Here is an 18,187-nt window from a genome sequence, read left to right as displayed (position 1 = left end):
GTATTATCCTGGTCTGTTCATGGAGCAGTATTATCCTGGTCTGTTCATGGAGCAGTATTATCCTGGTCTGTTAATGGAGCAGTATTATCCTGGTGTATTATCCTGGTCTGTTCATGGAGCAGTATTATCCTGGTCTGTTCATGGAGCAGTATTATCCTGGTCTGTTCATGGAGCAGTATTATCCTGGTCTGTTCATGGAGCAGTATTATCCTGGTCTGTTCATGGAGCAGTATTATCCTGGTCTGTTCATGGAGCAGTATTATCCTGGTCTGTTCATGGAGCAGTATTATCCTGGTCTGTTCATGGAGCAGTATTATCCTGGTGTGTTCATGGAGCAGTATTATCCTGGTGTGTTCATGGAGCAGTATTATCCTGGTGTGTTCATGGAGCAGTATTATCCTGGTGTGTTCATGGAGCAGTATTCTCCTGGTGTGTTCATGGAGCAGTATTATCCTGGTGTGTTCATGGAGCAGTATTATCCTGGTGTGTTCATGGAGCAGTATTATCCTGCTGTGTTCATGGAGCAGTATTATCCTGGTGTGTTCATGGAGCAGTATTATGCTGGTCTGTTCATGGAGCAGTATCATCCTGGTCTGTTCATGGAGCAGTATTATCCTGGTGTGTTCATGGAGCAGTATTATCCTGGTGTATTATCCTGGTGTGTTCATGGAGCAGTATTATCCTGGTGTGTTCATGGAGCAGTATTATCCTGGTGTGTTCATGGAGCAGTATTATCCTGGTGTGTTCATGGAGCTACCGTGGACATTAGCCTACGCTTTGACATAAAACTTTAGTGGAAGTGGTGCTTGTTACACACTGCAAAGAGATCTGTTCTTTGGTGACATGTTAAACCCCCAGGTCCTGGATTGAAATCTCACCTTGTCCTTGTCAAATGAAATGAAGAAACTCATTTGTATGCAAGGTGTCGCTAGTGTGTTCTCTTGGTCTCGTCTTCCCCATACTGATGATGCTAGTGGTGGCATACGATTAATTGGCAATAGCCCCGTTTAAACCTGGTGTGAACATGGGTCCTTTTTGTCATGATCTTGTCCACATTCTGAAGGTGCCGTCATTTCCACACAAGTTGTCTACACGTGGTGTAGACTGAGTCTGCGTTGTGACCAGATTTCCTTGGTCCCTTTTGTGCAAATTATTTCACAGCTACTCTTTCAAAATATTTATTTATTCTAAGAAATATAGTGATGTGTTCAGTCAATGGTGCCACCTACCGGTGATTTTAGAGGGCGGGATAATGGTGCCACCTACCAGTGATATTAGAGGGTAGGATAATGGTGCCACCTACCAGTGATTTTAGAGGGTGGGATAATGGTGCCAACTACCAGTGATATTAGAGGGTGGGATAATGGTGCCACCTACCGGTGATTTTAGAGGGTGGGATAATGGTGCCAACTACCAGTGATATTAGAGGGTGGGATAATGGTGCCAACTACCAGTGATATTAGAGGGTGGGATAAGGGTGCCACCTACCAGTGATATTAGAGGGTGAGATAATGGTGCCACCTACCAGTGATTTTAGAGGGTGGGATAATGGTGCCACCTACCAGTGATTTTAGAGGGTGGGATAATGGTGCCACCTACCAGTGATATTAGAGGGTGGGATAATGGTGCCACCTACCAGTGATATTAGAGGGTGGGATAATGGTGCCACCTACCAGTGATTTTAGAGGGTAGGATAATGGTGCCACCTACCAGTGATTTTAGAGGGTAGGATAATGGCGATTTTAAATGGTTTTGTCCAGATCTGTCTACACTTGTAAGATATCCAGACCCATACTACCCTCTGGAGGTAATCACATCACAGACTCCCCTCTGGAGGTAATCACATCACAGACAACCCTCTGGAGGTATTCACAGACTACCCTCTGGAGGTATTCACAGACTACCCTCTGGAGGTATTCACAGACTACCCTCTGGAGGTAATCACAGACTACCCTCTGGAGGTAATCACAGACTACCCTCTGGAGGTAATCACAGACTACCCTCTGGAGGTAATCACAGACTACCCTCTGGAGGTAATCACATCACAGACGACCCTCTGGAGGTAATCACATCACAGACGACCCTCTGGAGGTAATCACATCACAGACGACCCTCTGGAGGTAATCACATCACAGACTACCCTCTGGAGGTAATCACATCACAGATTACCCTCTGGAGGTAATCACATCACAGACAACCCTCTGGAGGTAATCACATCACAGACGACCCTCTGGAGGTAATCACATCACAGACTACCCTCTGGAGGTAATCACATCACAGACTACCCTCTGGAGGTAATCACATCACAATTTGTCTTTTGATTATCTACACCGGTCTTCAAATGTGGCCACAATCAGAATATGGACAAAATCAGGATGAAGGACACAAGTTAGAACCAGGTATAAACAGGGCTAGAGTCACTTCAGTATCTTGGCAAAGATCTTTCCATTGAAAAACCCCTGGAAGGGTTTAGGTTGGGGTGAAAAGCCCTGGAAGGGTTGGGGTGACAAGCCCTGGAAGGGTTTAGGTTGGGGTGAAAAGCCCTGGAAGGGTTTAGGTTGGGGTGAAAAGCCCTGGAAGGGTTGGGGTTGGGGTAAAAAGGCCCTGGAAGGGTTTAGGTTGGGGTGACAAGCCCTGGAAGGGTTTAGGTTGGGGTGAAAAGCCCTGGAAGGGTTTAGGTTGGGGTGAAAAGCCCTGGAAGGGTTTAGGTTGGGGTGAAAAGCCCTGGAAGGGTTTGGGTTGGGGTGACAAGCCCTGGAAGGGTTTAGGTTGGGGTGAAAAGCCCTGGAAGGGTTTGGGTTGGGGTGACAAGCCCTGGAAGGGTTTAGGTTGGGGTGAAAAGCCCTGGAAGGGTTGGGGTTGGGGTAAAAAGGCCCTGGAAGGGTTTAGGTTGGGGTGAAAAGCCCTGGAAGGGTTGGGGTGACAAGCCCTGGAATGGTTCAGGTTGGTGTAAAAAAAGCCCTGGAAGGGTTCAGGTTGGGGTAAAAAAAAGCCCTGGAAGGGTTTAGGTTGGGGTGACTAGCCCTGGAAGGGTTCAGGTTGGGGTAAAAAGGCCCTGGAAGGGTTCAAGTTGGGGTAAAAAGGCCCTGGAAGGGTTCAGGTTGGGGTAAAAAGGCCCTGGAAGGGTTCAGGTTGGGGTAAAAAGGCCCTGGAAGGGTTCAGGTTGGGGTAAAAAGGCCCTGGAAGGGTTCAGGTTGGGGTAAAAAGGCCCTGGAAGGGTTCAGGTTGGGGTAAAAAGGCCCTGGAAGGGTTCAGGTTGGGGTAAAAAGGCCCTGGAAGGGTTCAGGTTGGGGTAAAAAGGCCCTGGAAGGGTTCAGGTTGGGGTAAAAAGGCCCTGGAAGGGTTCAGGTTGGGGTAAAAAGGCCCTGGAAGGGTTCAGGTTGGGGTAAAAAGGCCCTGGAAGGGTTGAGGTTGTGGTGAAAAGGGCCCTGGAAGGGTTGGGGTTGTGGTAAAAAGGCCCTGGAAGGGTTCAGGTTGGGGTAAAAAAGGCCCTGGAAGGGTTCAGGTTGGGGTAAAAAGGCCCTGGAAGGGTTGGGGTTGGGGTAAAAAGGCCCTGGAAGGGTTGGGGTTGGGGTAAAAAGGCCCTGGAAGGGTTGGGGTTGGGGTAAAAAGGCCCTGGAAGGGTTGGGGTTGGGGTAAAAAGGCCCTGGAAGGGTTCAGGTTGGGGTAAAAAAGCCTTGGAAGGGTTGGGGTAAAAAGGCCCTGGAAGGGTTGAGGTTGGGGTAAAAAGGCCCTGGAAGGGTTGGGGTTGTGGTGAAAAAGCCCTGGAAGGGTTCAGGTTGGGGTAAAAAGGCCCTGGAAGGGTTGGGGTGGGTTGGGTTGCTCATTGGAATTATGAGACCGTTGTTGTGTTCCAGCCTGTATTTATCTCGTCGGTCTACGTTTTTTGTTATAATAATGCTTGTTGATCATTATGTATCTATTGAACTCTAATGCTGCTCAGTGAAATCCTTCACTTGAAGAAGACTGTTTTGTTCCAGCCTGTCTTTGCCACAGTCAGGTTGTCCGGCCTGTCTTTGCCACAGTCAGGTTGTCCGGCCTGTCTTTGCCACAGTCAGGTTGTCCGGCCTGTCTTTGCCACAGTCAGGTTGTCCGGCCTGTCTTTGCCACAGTCAGGTTGTCTGGCCTGGCGAGGTGTCTAAAAGACTGATGTCTGTCCTGTCTGTCTGTCCTGTCTGTCTGTCCTCCTCGTCTGTCCTGTCACTCTGTAGGATGGTGGAGGTAGCAGCGTGCCACACCAGCCATACGTCTGCAGCTAAGACTCAGAGCGGTCAGGTGCTGATGTGGGGTCAGTGTAGGGGTCAAGCTGTAGCCTGCCCTCACCTCACTCACTTCGCCAGCACTGACGATGTCTTTGCTTGCTTCGCAACGCCCGCTGTCACATGGCATCTCCTCACCGTGGGTAAGACTGATACACCTCCTCACCGTGGGTAATACTGACACACCTCCTCACTGTGGGTACACCTCCTCACCGTGGGTAAGACTGATACACCTCCTCACCGTGGGTAATACTGACACACCTCCTCACCGTGGGTACACCTCCTCACCGTGGGTAAGACTGATACACCTCCTCACCGTGGGTAATACTGACACACCTCCTCACCGTGGGTAATACTGATACACCTCCTCACCGTGGGTACACCTCACTGTGGGTAAGACTGACACACCTCCTCACCGTGGGTAACACTGACACACCTCCCCACCGTGGGTAACACTGACACACCTCCTCACTGTGGGTAACACTGACACACCTCCTCACCGTGGGTAAGACTGACACACCTCCTCACCATGGGTTAGACTGACATCTCACTGTGGGTAAGACTGACACACCTCCTCACCGTGGGTTAGACTGACACACCTCCTCACCGTGGGTTAGACTGACACATCTCCTCACTGTGGGTAAAGCTGACACATCTCCTCACTGTGGGTAAGACTGACACATCTCCTCAACCGTGGGTTAGACTGACACACCTCCTCACTGTGGGTAAGACTGATACACCTCCTCACTGTGGGTAAGACTGACACACCTCCTCAACCGTGGGTAAGACTGACACGTCTCCTCACTGTGGGTAAGGCTGACACACCTCCTCACCGTGGGTAACACTGACACACCTCCTCACCGTGGATAAGACTGACACACCTCCTCACTGTGGGTAAGACTGACACACCTCCTCACCGTAGGTAACACTGACACACCTCCTCACCGTGGGTAACACTGACACACCTCCTCACCGTGGGTTGGACTAACACACCTCTTCAACCGTGGGTAAAACTGACACATCTCCTCACCGTGGGTAAGACTGACACACCTCCTCAACCGTGGGTAAAACTGACACATCTCCTCACCGTGGGTTAGACTGACACATCTCCTCACCGTGGGTTAGACCGACACACCTCCTCAGCCGTGGGTAAGACTGACACACCTCCTCAACCGTGGGTAAAACTAACACACCTCCTCAACCGTGGGTAAGACTGACACACCTCAACCGTGTGTAAAACTGACGTACCTCCTCAACCGTGGGTAAGACTGACACACCTCAACCGTGGGTAAAACTGACACCTCCTCAACCGTGGGTAAAGCTGACACATATCCTCACCGTGGGTAAAACTGACACACCTCTTCAACCGTGGGTAAGACTGACACACCTCCTCAACCGTGGGTAAGACTGACACACCTCCTCAACCGTGGGTAAGACTGACACACCTCCTCAACCGTGGGTAAGACTGACACACCTCCTCAACCGTGGGTAAGACTGACACACCTCCTCAACCGTGGGTAAGACTGACGTGTGTACAGGATGTGATGATGGTTACAGACCTGGGATCAGATACTATTTTAAGTATTTCCAATGGGTTTGAGTGTTTTCGTTGCTCTGGCCTCTTTTAGAGGACTGACTGATTTTTTTGGTCTGTGTTATTCAGACGGTGATGACTATCTGACGGTGGCCCAGTCTCTGAAGAGGGAGTTTGACAGCCCGGACATCTCAGATCTCAAGTTCCTTGTGGATGGAAAGTGTATCCACGTACACAAAGCCCTCCTAAAGATCAGGTACCTAAAAGGACTTGAGTTTACACAGGCAGGCCAATTCACATCTTCTATACCAATCAGATCAGCTCATTTGACAATAGTTGGGGGGGTGGGCAGAAGATCAGAATTTGGGCTGCCTGTGTAAACGGTTCCAAACAGACCCAGGTGGTCTCCTTATGGGCCTTGGTCTACACAGAATCACTGTTTAGTACAATGGTAACGTTCATTTCGTTTTTATCCAAACAACTGTTAACCCGAGACATATTTATTCGGTATATGCTGTGTGTTTTTAGTATTTCTACTGAAGTGTTGTTACGTTCGTTCACTTTTCCTCTGTAAATACATCATTTATTTGAGGTACAACACCACTCTGAAGGTTATTCAGTTATTTGTACCACTGTACCCCCCCCCCCCCCCCCCCCCACACACACACTATCAACCTGCCTGCTTGCAAAACACAGATCACCGTCTGGTCACTGGAGAGACCCAGAGAGATAGCTGCCGGTCACTGGTAGGGAATACATGTTAGGAACTTAATCATTCCTCCTCCTCAGACCTCTCCCCTCCCCTAGTCAAGTGTCTCTCTCTCTCTCTCCCCTCCCCTAGTCAAGTCTCTCTCCCCTCCCCTAGTCAAGTCTCTCTCTCTCTCTCTCTCTCTCTTTCCCTCCCCTAGTCAAGTCTCTCTCTCTCTCTCTCCCTCCCCTAGTCAAGTCTCTCTCTCTCTCTCCCTCCCCTAGTCAAGTCGCTCTCTCTCTCTCCCTCCCCTAGTCAAGTCTCTCTCTCTCTCTCCCTCCCCTAGTCAAGTCTCTCTCTCTCTCTCCCTCCCCTAGTCAAGTCTCTCTCTCTCTCTCTCCCTCCCCTAGTCAAGTCTCTCTCTCTCTCTCCCTCCCCTAGTCAAGTCTATCTCTCTCTCTCTCTCTCCTAGTCAAGTCTCTCTCTCTCTCTCTCTCCCCTCCCCTAGTCAAGTCTCTCTCTCCCCTCCCCTAGTCAAGTCTCTCTCTCGTCTCCCCTAGTCAAGTCTCTCTCTCTCTCTCTCCCCTCCCCTAGTCAAGTCTCTCTCTCCCCTCCCCTAGTCAAGTCTCTCTCGTCTCCCCTAGTCAAGTCTCTCTCTCTCTCTCTCTCCCCTCCCCTAGTCAAGTCTCTCTCTCCCCTCCCCTAGTCAAGTCTCTCTCTCGTCTCCCCTAGTCAAGTCTCTCTCTCTCTCGCTCTCTCCCCTCCCCTAGTCAAGTCTCTCTCTCCCCTCCCCTAGTCAAGTCTCTCTCTCGTCTCCCCTAGTCAAGGCGAGACCCCCTGCAGGCTAAAACGGGTAACTTCTTTCAATTATACACATGTTGCCACAGGTTCAGAGTTAGTTTTTTTTATGCCACCCCACTCCCCGACAAACAGCTACAAACATTTCTGTAAACATTGTGTTGAAATGACACGGTGATTTCCAGTAGTTGCCTTCCTTGTCTCCTCCCAAGTCTGCTATGTTTGTTACCACTGCGTTGTATGAAACTAGGATTCGGTCTCGGTGTGTCTGTCCTTCCTGTTGACGCTATGAGGAAGGACACGGCTAGTGTTTCCCCTCTGGTTCTTTTTTTATAAACTCGCACGCAACATCCTCATGCCTTAAACGCTATCGTTTTCGATTTGCCAAATCAGAGGTAAAGAAATGTATTTATTTTACATCTCCAAATGTGTATGTTTGAAACACAGAGTTTACAAAACATTAAGTACACCTGCTGCCCCCCCCCCCCCCGACATAGATTGACCAGGTGAAAGCTACGATCCCTAATTGTATGTCGCTCAGTGTAGATGAAGGAGAGGACAGAAGGATTGGACTCCATTTGAGACATGGATTGTGTATGTGTGCCTTTCAGAGGGTGAATGGGCAAGACATTGATGTGTCATTTGAACGGGGAAGTGGTAGTAGGTGCCGGAGGCAGGTGTTCCTAATGTTTGGTGTACTCCGTGTAGAAACTAGATGCATATTTACAAAAGTATATGGACACCTCTTCAAATGAGTGTTTTCGGGCTATTTTAGCCACACACCAGTTGCTAGCAGGCGTTAAAAATCGAGCACACAGCATTGCAATCTCCATAGACAAACATTGGAAGTAGAATGGCCCGTAGTGGCACTGTTATAGGGATGCCATCTTTTCCAACAAGTCAGTTTGTCATATTCTTGCTCTGCTAGAGCTGCCCCGGTCAACTGTAAGTGCTGTTATTTTGAAGTGGAAACGTCTAGGAGCAACAACGGCTCAGCCGTGGAGTGGTAGACCACACAAGCTCACAGAACGGGACCACCAAGTGCTGAAGCACCAAGTGCTGCAGCTAGCTAAGCTGAAGCGCCAGGCATCGGCTGGCGGAGGCTGTTATAGTAGTAATGTTCCATCATCTAGTGGAAAGCCTTCCCAGAAGAGTGGAGGCTGTTATAGCAGCAACGTTCCAACATCTAGTGGAAAGCCTTCCCAGAAGAGTGGAGGCTGTTATAGCAGCAACGTTCCAACATCTAGTGGAAAGCCTTCCCAGAAGAGTGGAGGCTGTTATAGCAGCAACGTTCCAACATCTAGTGGAAAGCCTTCCCAGAAGAGTGGAGGCTGTTATAGCAGCAAAGGTGGGACCAACTCCATATTAATGCCCATGATTTTGGAATGAGATGTTTGATGAGCAGGTGTCCACATACTTTTGGTCATGTAGTGTATCTAATATGCAGCTAGCTAAGCTCAGAGATCAACATGGGCTGAATTCAAACTTCACATCAGGGCACATATTTTCCATGATGACTGGTCTGTCGCTACCCTCCACGGTGACTGATCTCCACGGTGACTGATCTGTCGCCACCCTCCACGGTGACTGATCTCCACGGGGACTGATCTCCACGGTGACTGATCTGTTGTCACCCTCCACGGTGACTGATCTCCACGGTGACTGATCTCCACGGTGACTGATCCGTTGTCATCTTTCCATGTTTTCAGGTGTGAACATTTCCGTGTGTTGCTGAACGAGACAGACGAGGAGTCTATTGAGATTCACCAGTTCTCTTACCTGGTCTACAGGGCCTTCCTCGAATACCTTTACACAGACACCATCAACCTGCCTCCGGAGGACGCCATAGGTTCATATATTTATTTAACCTTTTATTTAAGAACAAATTCTTATTTGCAATGACGGCCTAGGAACAGTGGGTTAAACTGCCTGTTCAGGAGGCAGATACAACAGATGTGTACCTTGTCAGCTCGGGGGATTCGATCTTGCAACCTTTCGGTTGCAACTAGTCCAACGCTCTAACCACTAGGCTACCCTGCCACCTCTACACTCTAACCACTAGGCTACCCTGCCGCCTCTACACTCTAACCACTAGGCTGCCCTGCCGCCTCTACGCTCTAACCACTAGGCTACCCTGCCACCTCTACACTCTAACCACTAGGCTACCCTGCCGCCTCTACACTCTAACCACTAGGCTACCCTGCCACCTCTACACTCTAACCACTAGGCTACCCTGCCGCCTCTACACTCTAACCACTAGGCTACCCTGCCACCTCTACACTCTAACCACTAGGCTACCATGCCGCCTCAACACTCTAACCACTAGGCTACCCTGCCACCTCTACACTCTAACCACTAGGCTACCATGCCACCTCTACACTCTAACCACTAGGCTACCTTGCCACCTCTACACTCTAACCACTAGGCTACCCTGCCACCTCTACACTCTAACCACTAGGTTACCCTGCCACCTCTACACTCTAACCACTAGACTACCCTGCCACCTCTACACTCTAACCAATAGGCTACCCTGCCTCCTCTACACTCTAACCACTAGGCTACCCTGCCACCTCTACACTCTAACCAATAGGCTACCCTGCCTCCTCTACACTCTAACCAATAGGCTACCCTGCCTCCTCTACACTCTAACCACTAGGCTACCCTGCCGCCTCTACACTCTAACCACTAGGCCACCCTGCCGCCTCTACACTCTAACCACTAGTCTACCCTGCCGCCTCTACACTCTAACCACTAGGCTACCTTGCCACCTCTACACTCTAACCACTAGGCTGCCCTGCCACCTCTACACTCTAACCACTAGGCCACCTTGCCACCTCTACACTCTAACCACTAGGCTACCCTGCCTCCTCTACACTCTAACCACTAGCCTACCCTGCCACCTCTACACTCTAACCACTAGGCTACCCTGCCACCTCTACACTCTAACCACTAGGCTACCTTGCCACCTCTACACTCTAACCACTAGGCTGCCCTGCCACCTCTACACTCTAACCACTAGGCCACCCTGCCACCTCTACACTCTAACCACTAGGCTACCCTGCCGCCTCTACACTCTAACCACTAGGCTGCCCTGCCGCCTCTACGCTCTAACCACTAGGCTACCCTGCCACCTCTACACTCTAACCACTAGGCTACCCTGCCGCCTCTACACTCTAACCACTAGGCTACCCTGCCACCTCTACACTCTAACCACTAGGCTACCCTGCCGCCTCTACACTCTAACCACTAGGCTACCCTGCCACCTCTACACTCTAACCACTAGGCTACCATGCCGCCTCAACACTCTAACCACTAGGCTACCCTGCCACCTCTACACTCTAACCACTAGGCTACCATGCCACCTCTACACTCTAACCACTAGGCTACCTTGCCACCTCTACACTCTAACCACTAGGCTACCCTGCCACCTCTACACTCTAACCACTAGGTTACCCTGCCACCTCTACACTCTAACCACTAGACTACCCTGCCACCTCTACACTCTAACCAATAGGTTACCCTGCCACCTCTACACTCTAACCAATAGGCTACCCTGCCTCCTCTACACTCTAACCACTAGGCTACCCTGCCACCTCTACACTCTAACCAATAGGCTACCCTGCCTCCTCTACACTCTAACCACTAGGCTACCCTGCCGCCTCTACACTCTAACCACTAGGCTACCCTGCCGCCTCTACACTCTAACCACTAGGCTACCCTGCCGCCTCTACACTCTAACCACTAGGCTACCCTGCCACCTCTACACTCTAACCAATAGGCTACCCTGCCTCCTCTACACTCTAACCACTAGGCTACCCTGCCGCCTCTACACTCTAACCAATAGGCTACCCTGCCTCCTCTACACTCTAACCACTAGGCTACCCTGCCGCCTCTACACTCTAACCACTAGGCTACCCTGCCGCCTCTACACTCTAACCACTAGGCTACCCTGCCGCCTCTACACTCTAACCACTAGGCTACCCTGCCACCTCTACACTCTAACCACTAGGCTACCCTGCCACCTCTACACTCTAACCACTAGGCTACCATGCCGCCTCAACACTCTAACCACTAGGCTACCCTGCCACCTCTACACTCTAGCCACTAGGTTACCCTGCCACCTCTACACTCTAACCACTAGACTACCCTGCCACCTCTACACTCTAACCACTAGGCTACCCTGCCGCCTCTACACTCTAACCACTAGGCTACCCTGCCGCCTCTACACTCTAACCACTAGGCTACCCTGCCGCCTCTACACTCTAACCACTAGGCTACCCTGCCACCTCTACACTCTAACCAATAGGCTACCCTGCCTCCTCTACACTCTAACCACTAGGCTACCCTGCCGCCTCTACACTCTAACCACTAGGCTGCCCTGCCGCCTCTACGCTCTAACCACTAGGCTACCCTGCCACCTCTACACTCTAACCACTAGGCTACCCTGCCGCCTCTACACTCTAACCACTAGGCTACCCTGCCACCTCTACACTCTAACCACTAGGCTACCCTGCCGCCTCTACACTCTAACCACTAGCCTACCCTGCCACCTCTACACTCTAACCACTAGGCTACCCTGCCACCTCTACACTCTAACCACTAGGCTACCTTGCCACCTCTACACTCTAACCACTAGGCTGCCCTGCCACCTCTACACTCTAACCACTAGGCCACCCTGCCACCTCTACACTCTAACCACTAGGCTACCCTGCCGCCTCTACACTCTAACCACTAGGCTGCCCTGCCGCCTCTACACTCTAACCACTAGGCTACCCTGCCACCTCTACACTCTAACCACTAGGCTACCCTGCCGCCTCTACACTCTAACCACTAGGCTACCCTGCCACCTCTACACTCTAACCACTAGGCTACCATGCCGCCTCAACACTCTAACCACTAGGCTACCCTGCCACCTCTACACTCTAACCACTAGGCTACCATGCCACCTCTACACTCTAACCACTAGGCTACCTTGCCACCTCTACACTCTAACCACTAGGCTACCCTGCCACCTCTACACTCTAACCACTAGGTTACCCTGCCACCTCTACACTCTAACCACTAGACTACCCTGCCACCTCTACACTCTAACCAATAGGTTACCCTGCCACCTCTACACTCTAACCACTAGACTACCCTGCCACCTCTACACTCTAACCAATAGGCTACCCTGCCTCCTCTACACTCTAACCACTAGGCTACCCTGCCACCTCTACACTCTAACCAATAGGCTACCCTGCCTCCTCTACACTCTAACCACTAGGCTACCCTGCCGCCTCTACACTCTAACCACTAGGCTACCCTGCCGCCTCTACACTCTAACCACTAGGCTACCCTGCCACCTCTACACTCTAACCAATAGGCTACCCTGCCTCCTCTACACTCTAACCACTAGGCTACCCTGCCGCCTCTACACTCTAACCAATAGGCTACCCTGCCTCCTCTACACTCTAACCACTAGGCTACCCTGCCGCCTCTACACTCTAACCACTAGGCTACCCTGCCGCCTCTACACTCTAACCACTAGGCTACCCTGCCGCCTCTACACTCTAACCACTAGGCTACCCTGCCACCTCTACACTCTAACCACTAGGCTACCCTGCCACCTCTACACTCTAACCACTAGGCTACCATGCCGCCTCAACACTCTAACCACTAGGCTACCCTGCCACCTCTACACTCTAGCCACTAGGTTACCCTGCCACCTCTACACTCTAACCACTAGACTACCCTGCCACCTCTACACTCTAACCACTAGGCTACCCTGCCGCCTCTACACTCTAACCACTAGGCTACCCTGCCGCCTCTACACTCTAACCACTAGGCTACCCTGCCGCCTCTACACTCTAACCACTAGGCTACCCTGCCACCTCTACACTCTAACCAATAGGCTACCCTGCCTCCTCTACACTCTAACCACTAGGCTACCCTGCCGCCTCTACACTCTAACCACTAGGCTGCCCTGCCGCCTCTACGCTCTAACCACTAGGCTACCCTGCCACCTCTACACTCTAACCACTAGGCTACCCTGCCGCCTCTACACTCTAACCACTAGGCTACCCTGCCACCTCTACACTCTAACCACTAGGCTACCCTGCCGCCTCTACACTCTAACCACTAGCCTACCCTGCCACCTCTACACTCTAACCACTAGGCTACCCTGCCACCTCTACACTCTAACCACTAGGCTACCTTGCCACCTCTACACTCTAACCACTAGGCTGCCCTGCCGCCTCTACACTCTAACCACTAGGCTGCCCTGCCGCCTCTACGCTCTAACCACTAGGCTACCCTGCCACCTCTACACTCTAACCACTAGGCTACCCTGCCGCCTCTACACTCTAACCACTAGGCTACCCTGCCACCTCTACACTCTAACCACTAGGCTACCCTGCCGCCTCTACACTCTAACCACTAGGCTACCCTGCCACCTCTACACTCTAACCACTAGGCTACCATGCCGCCTCAACACTCTAACCACTAGGCTACCCTGCCACCTCTACACTCTAACCACTAGGCTACCATGCCACCTCTACACTCTAACCACTAGGCTACCTTGCCACCTCTACACTCTAACCACTAGGCTACCCTGCCACCTCTACACTCTAACCACTAGGTTACCCTGCCACCTCTACACTCTAACCACTAGGCTACCCTGCCGCCTCTACACTCTAACCACTAGGCTACCCTGCCACCTCTACACTCTAACCACTAGGCTACCCTGCCGCCTCTACACTCTAACCACTAGGCTACCCTGCCACCTCTACACTCTAACCACTAGGCTACCATGCCGCCTCAACACTCTAACCACTAGGCTACCCTGCCACCTCTACACTCTAACCACTAGGCTACCATGCCACCTCTACACTCTAACCACTAGGCTACCTTGCCACCTCTACACTCTAACCACTAGGCTACCCTGCCACCTCTACACTCTAACCACTAGGTTACCCTGCCACCTCTACACTCTAACCACTAGACTACCCTGCCACCTCTACACTCTAACCAATAGGTTACCCTGCCACCTCTACACTCTAACCACTAGACTACCCTGCCACCTCTACACTCTAACCAATAGGCTACCCTGCCTCCTCTACACTCTAACCACTAGGCTACCCTGCCACCTCTACACTCTAACCAATAGGCTACCCTGCCTCCTCTACACTCTAACCACTAGGCTACCCTGCCGCCTCTACACTCTAACCACTAGGCTACCCTGCCGCCTCTACACTCTAACCACTAGGCTACCCTGCCGCCTCTACACTCTAACCACTAGGCTACCCTGCCACCTCTACACTCTAACCAATAGGCTACCCTGCCTCCTCTACACTCTAACCACTAGGCTACCCTGCCGCCTCTACACTCTAACCAATAGGCTACCCTGCCTCCTCTACACTCTAACCACTAGGCTACCCTGCCGCCTCTACACTCTAACCACTAGGCTACCCTGCCGCCTCTACACTCTAACCACTAGGCTACCCTGCCGCCTCTACACTCTAACCACTAGGCTACCCTGCCACCTCTACACTCTAACCACTAGGCTACCCTGCCACCTCTACACTCTAACCACTAGGCTACCATGCCGCCTCAACACTCTAACCACTAGGCTACCCTGCCACCTCTACACTCTAGCCACTAGGTTACCCTGCCACCTCTACACTCTAACCACTAGACTACCCTGCCACCTCTACACTCTAACCAATAGGCTACCCTGCCTCCTCTACACTCTAACCACTAGGCTACCCTGCCACCTCTACACTCTAACCACTAGGCTACCCTGCCGCCTCTACACTCTAACCACTAGACTACCCTGCCGCCTCTACACACTCACCCAAAATCAGCATCTATGGCCTCGTGTGAGTTATGACAGCTTATAGAAAGTATTGTAAATGCACTAGAATTCCACCGTTAACCTGGACTCAGAAGGAGATCACTATAAAATGACTGGGCCACCATTTGGGCCGTATTCCATGTATCTCTCCTGTGTGTACCGTAGGTCTCCTGGACTTAGCTACGTTCTACCGTGAGACGCGTCTGAAGAGACTGTGTCAGGAGACCATCAAGAGAGGCATCTCTGAGGAAAACGCCATTACACTGCTCTCTGCTGCCGTCAAGTACGAGGCCAGGGTAAGAGGCTTTACACGTTCTGTTGTCCTCCCGTAGACCCTGAACACTGACCAGCCAGCCCAGACCCTCTCTGTTGTCCTCCCGTAGACCCTGAACACTGACCAGCCAGCCCAGACCCTCTCTGTTGTCCTCCCGTTGACCCTGAACACTGACCAGCCAGCCCAGACCCTCTTTGTTGTCCTCCCGTAGACCTGAACACTGACCAGCCAGCCCAGACCCTCTCTGTTGTCCTCCCGTAGACCCTGAACACTGACCAGCCAGCCCACAGACCCTCTCTGTTGTCCTCCCGTAGACCTGAACACTGACCAGCCAGCCCAGACCCTCTCTGTTGTCCTCCCGTAGACCCTGAACACTGACCAGCCAGCCCAGACCCTCTCTGTTGTCCTCCCGTAGACCCTGAACACTGACCAGCCAGCCCAGACCCTCTCTGTTGTCCTCCCGTAGACCTGAACACTGACCAGCCAGCCCAGACCCTCTCTGTTGTCCTCCCGTAGACCTGAAAACTGACCAGCCAGCCCAGACCCTCTCTGTTGTCCTCCTGTAGACCTGAACACTGACCAGCCAGCCCAGACCCTCTCTGTTGTCCTCCCGTAGACCTGAACACTGACCAGCCAGCCCAGACCCTCTCTGTTGTCCTCCCGTAGACCCTGAACACTGACCAGCCAGCCCAGACCCTCTCTGTTGTCCTCCCGTAGACCTGAACACTGACCAGCCAGCCCAGACCCTCTCTGTTGTCCTCCCGTTGACCCTGAACACTGACCAGCCAGCCCAGACCCTCTCTGTTGTCCTCCCGTAGACCCTGAACACTGACCAGCCAGCCCAGACCCTCTCTGTTGTCCTCCCGTAGACCTGAACACTGACCAGCCAGCCCACAGACCCTCTCTGTCCTGTCCGTTGTACTAGTTGTTACCTCTCCCAGTCACTGCCCTGTGTGTTGTTCTAGTTGTGTTGTTCCAGTCACTGCCCTCTGTGTTGTTCTCGTTGTGTTGTTCTCGTTGTACCAGTAGGTCCTCTACCAGTCACTGCCCTCTGTGTTGTACTTCTCCTGTCCCCAGCGCTGACCACTGACCAGCCATCCATCTCCCTGTTCCTCCTACAGGACCTGGAAGAGTTCTGCTTCAAGTTCTGTGTCAACCACCTGACAGCTGTTACGCAGACGCAGGCCTTCGCCGACATGGACCACGAGCTGCTGAAGGCCTTCATCAGTAAAGCTAGCCGATATGGGGCCTTCAAAAACTGACTGGTCGACAGCCCACTAGCTAAGACTCTGGGTTAAGAGACTGGGGAATGGGTGAGGGGGATGGGGGGAGTGGGATGGAGGAGCAGGAAGGGGAATGGGGGGATGGGAGAGAGGGGGGGGGGGGGGGGGCAGGAAGGAGAATGGGGATGGAAAAGAGGGATGAAGGCAGATGGATGCCTATCTGAGAGAGAGGGGACAGAGTTGTCTCAACCCTTGGGAGAGAGGGGACAGAGATGTCTCAACCCTTGGGAGCGAGGGGACAAACAGTGTACTTATTGGATCCTGGGTGAAGAGATTTGGGCTTTGGGGGGCTTTAGTGATTTTTAACACCCTGGACCTGTAACACTGGTCCAATAGGGCACAGATACTGTCAGAGGGAGGGAGGGAGGGGTCGTCTCTGTTTGCTGCCGTGGCGGTTTTAATGCTATTGGACGTCCTTAACTCTGGTCCTATAGGTGCTGTTACATACATCACACTAGCACCGAACAGGAGACCAGACAGACAGGGGGGAAAACTACGGACTATTGGCAGTTAAAGACAAAATGGACGCCAACTAACTGCATAATGGTAGATTCCATATTTTGTCACGCGCTCACAAGGTCAAAAGGTTATTTGGCCAAGCTGTTTCATACAGTGCTGTGCTGCTTGTATATTGATGTGCTTTTGTCGTTCATTCATTGTTGTATTACTGGTATTGTCTGGTCTAGTCTCACTAGCTGCTATCTTACCAAGTCATCTCACCCACGATGAGCTAATTATCTGATAGGAAATTATACACACACACACGTCATTATTGACTCAGAAGGGGGAGTAGCGATCTCTTAAAGTGCTTACTTACGCATGTCTGTCGTTCATTAACTCACTGTCTGTCCATGTGCAGCTGTAAACATGTATTTGTTCTGACAGGAAACATGACAAACAACCTCCATTAGCTTTCTATGGATTTACTGTCAGTGACATCATATGCATCCTAAATGATTCCCTATATAGATATAGTGCATTACTTTTTACCAGGGCCTGTAAGGGGAGGGGGGGGACCAGGGCCCGTAAGGGGAGGGGGGGGACCAGGGCACGAAGGGGGGGAGACCAGGGCACGAAGGGGAGGGGACCAGGGCCTGTAAGGGGAGGGGGGGGACCAGGGCCCGTAAGGGGAGGGGGGGGACCAGGGCACGAAGGGGGGGAGACCAGGGCACGAAGGGGAGGGGACCAGGGCCTGTAAGGGGGGGGGGGGGGGGCAGGGCACGAAGGGGAGGGGACCAGGGCCTGTAAGGGGGGGACCAGGGCCTGTGAGGGGGGGGACCAGGGCCTGTAAGGGGGGGGACCAGGGCACGAAGGGGGTGGACCAGAGCACGAAGGGGGGGGACCAGGGCACGAAGGGGGGGGGGGGGGGGACCAGGGCCCGTAAGGGGAGGGGGGGGGGGGGGGGACCAGGGCACGAAGGGGGGGGGGGACCAGGGCCCGTAAGGGGAGGGGGGGGGGGGGGACCAGGGCTCGGAGGGGTTAGGGGGACCAGGGCTCGTAAGGGGGAGGACCAGGGCGTG

The 18,187-nt window shown here is 52.4% G+C and overlaps 1 protein-coding gene across 4 annotated transcripts in view; it reads left to right on the top strand.

Annotated features, from left to right (window-relative positions):
* Positions 1-17,383, top strand: part of rcbtb2 (regulator of chromosome condensation (RCC1) and BTB (POZ) domain containing protein 2) — a 40,850-nt gene extending 23,467 nt beyond the window's left edge. Inside the window, exons 8-12 of one of the 4 annotated variants that reach the window (XM_090224032.1) lie at positions 4,212-4,402; positions 5,923-6,049; positions 8,989-9,128; positions 15,276-15,406; positions 16,506-17,383. In XM_090224032.1, coding sequence (XP_090080158.1) covers positions 4,212-4,402; positions 5,923-6,049; positions 8,989-9,128; positions 15,276-15,406; positions 16,506-16,646 — 730 coding nt within the window. In that variant the 3' untranslated portion in view covers positions 16,647-17,383. Of the gene's footprint in view, positions 1-4,211; positions 4,403-5,922; positions 6,050-8,988; positions 9,129-15,275; positions 15,407-16,461 lie in introns of all 4 variants that reach the window. The other 3 variants (XM_090224034.1, XM_090224033.1, XM_090224035.1) reach the window with 3 other exon arrangements.
* The last annotated feature ends 804 nt before the right edge of the window (positions 17,384-18,187 follow it).

Source organism: Oncorhynchus mykiss, chromosome 27, assembly GCF_057628025.1.
Source record: "Oncorhynchus mykiss isolate SJ-2025 chromosome 27, ASM5762802v1, whole genome shotgun sequence".
In the NCBI taxonomy this organism is placed as follows: Eukaryota; Metazoa; Chordata; class Actinopteri; order Salmoniformes; family Salmonidae; genus Oncorhynchus; species Oncorhynchus mykiss.
This window is presented reverse-complemented; position numbering and strand designations above follow the sequence as displayed.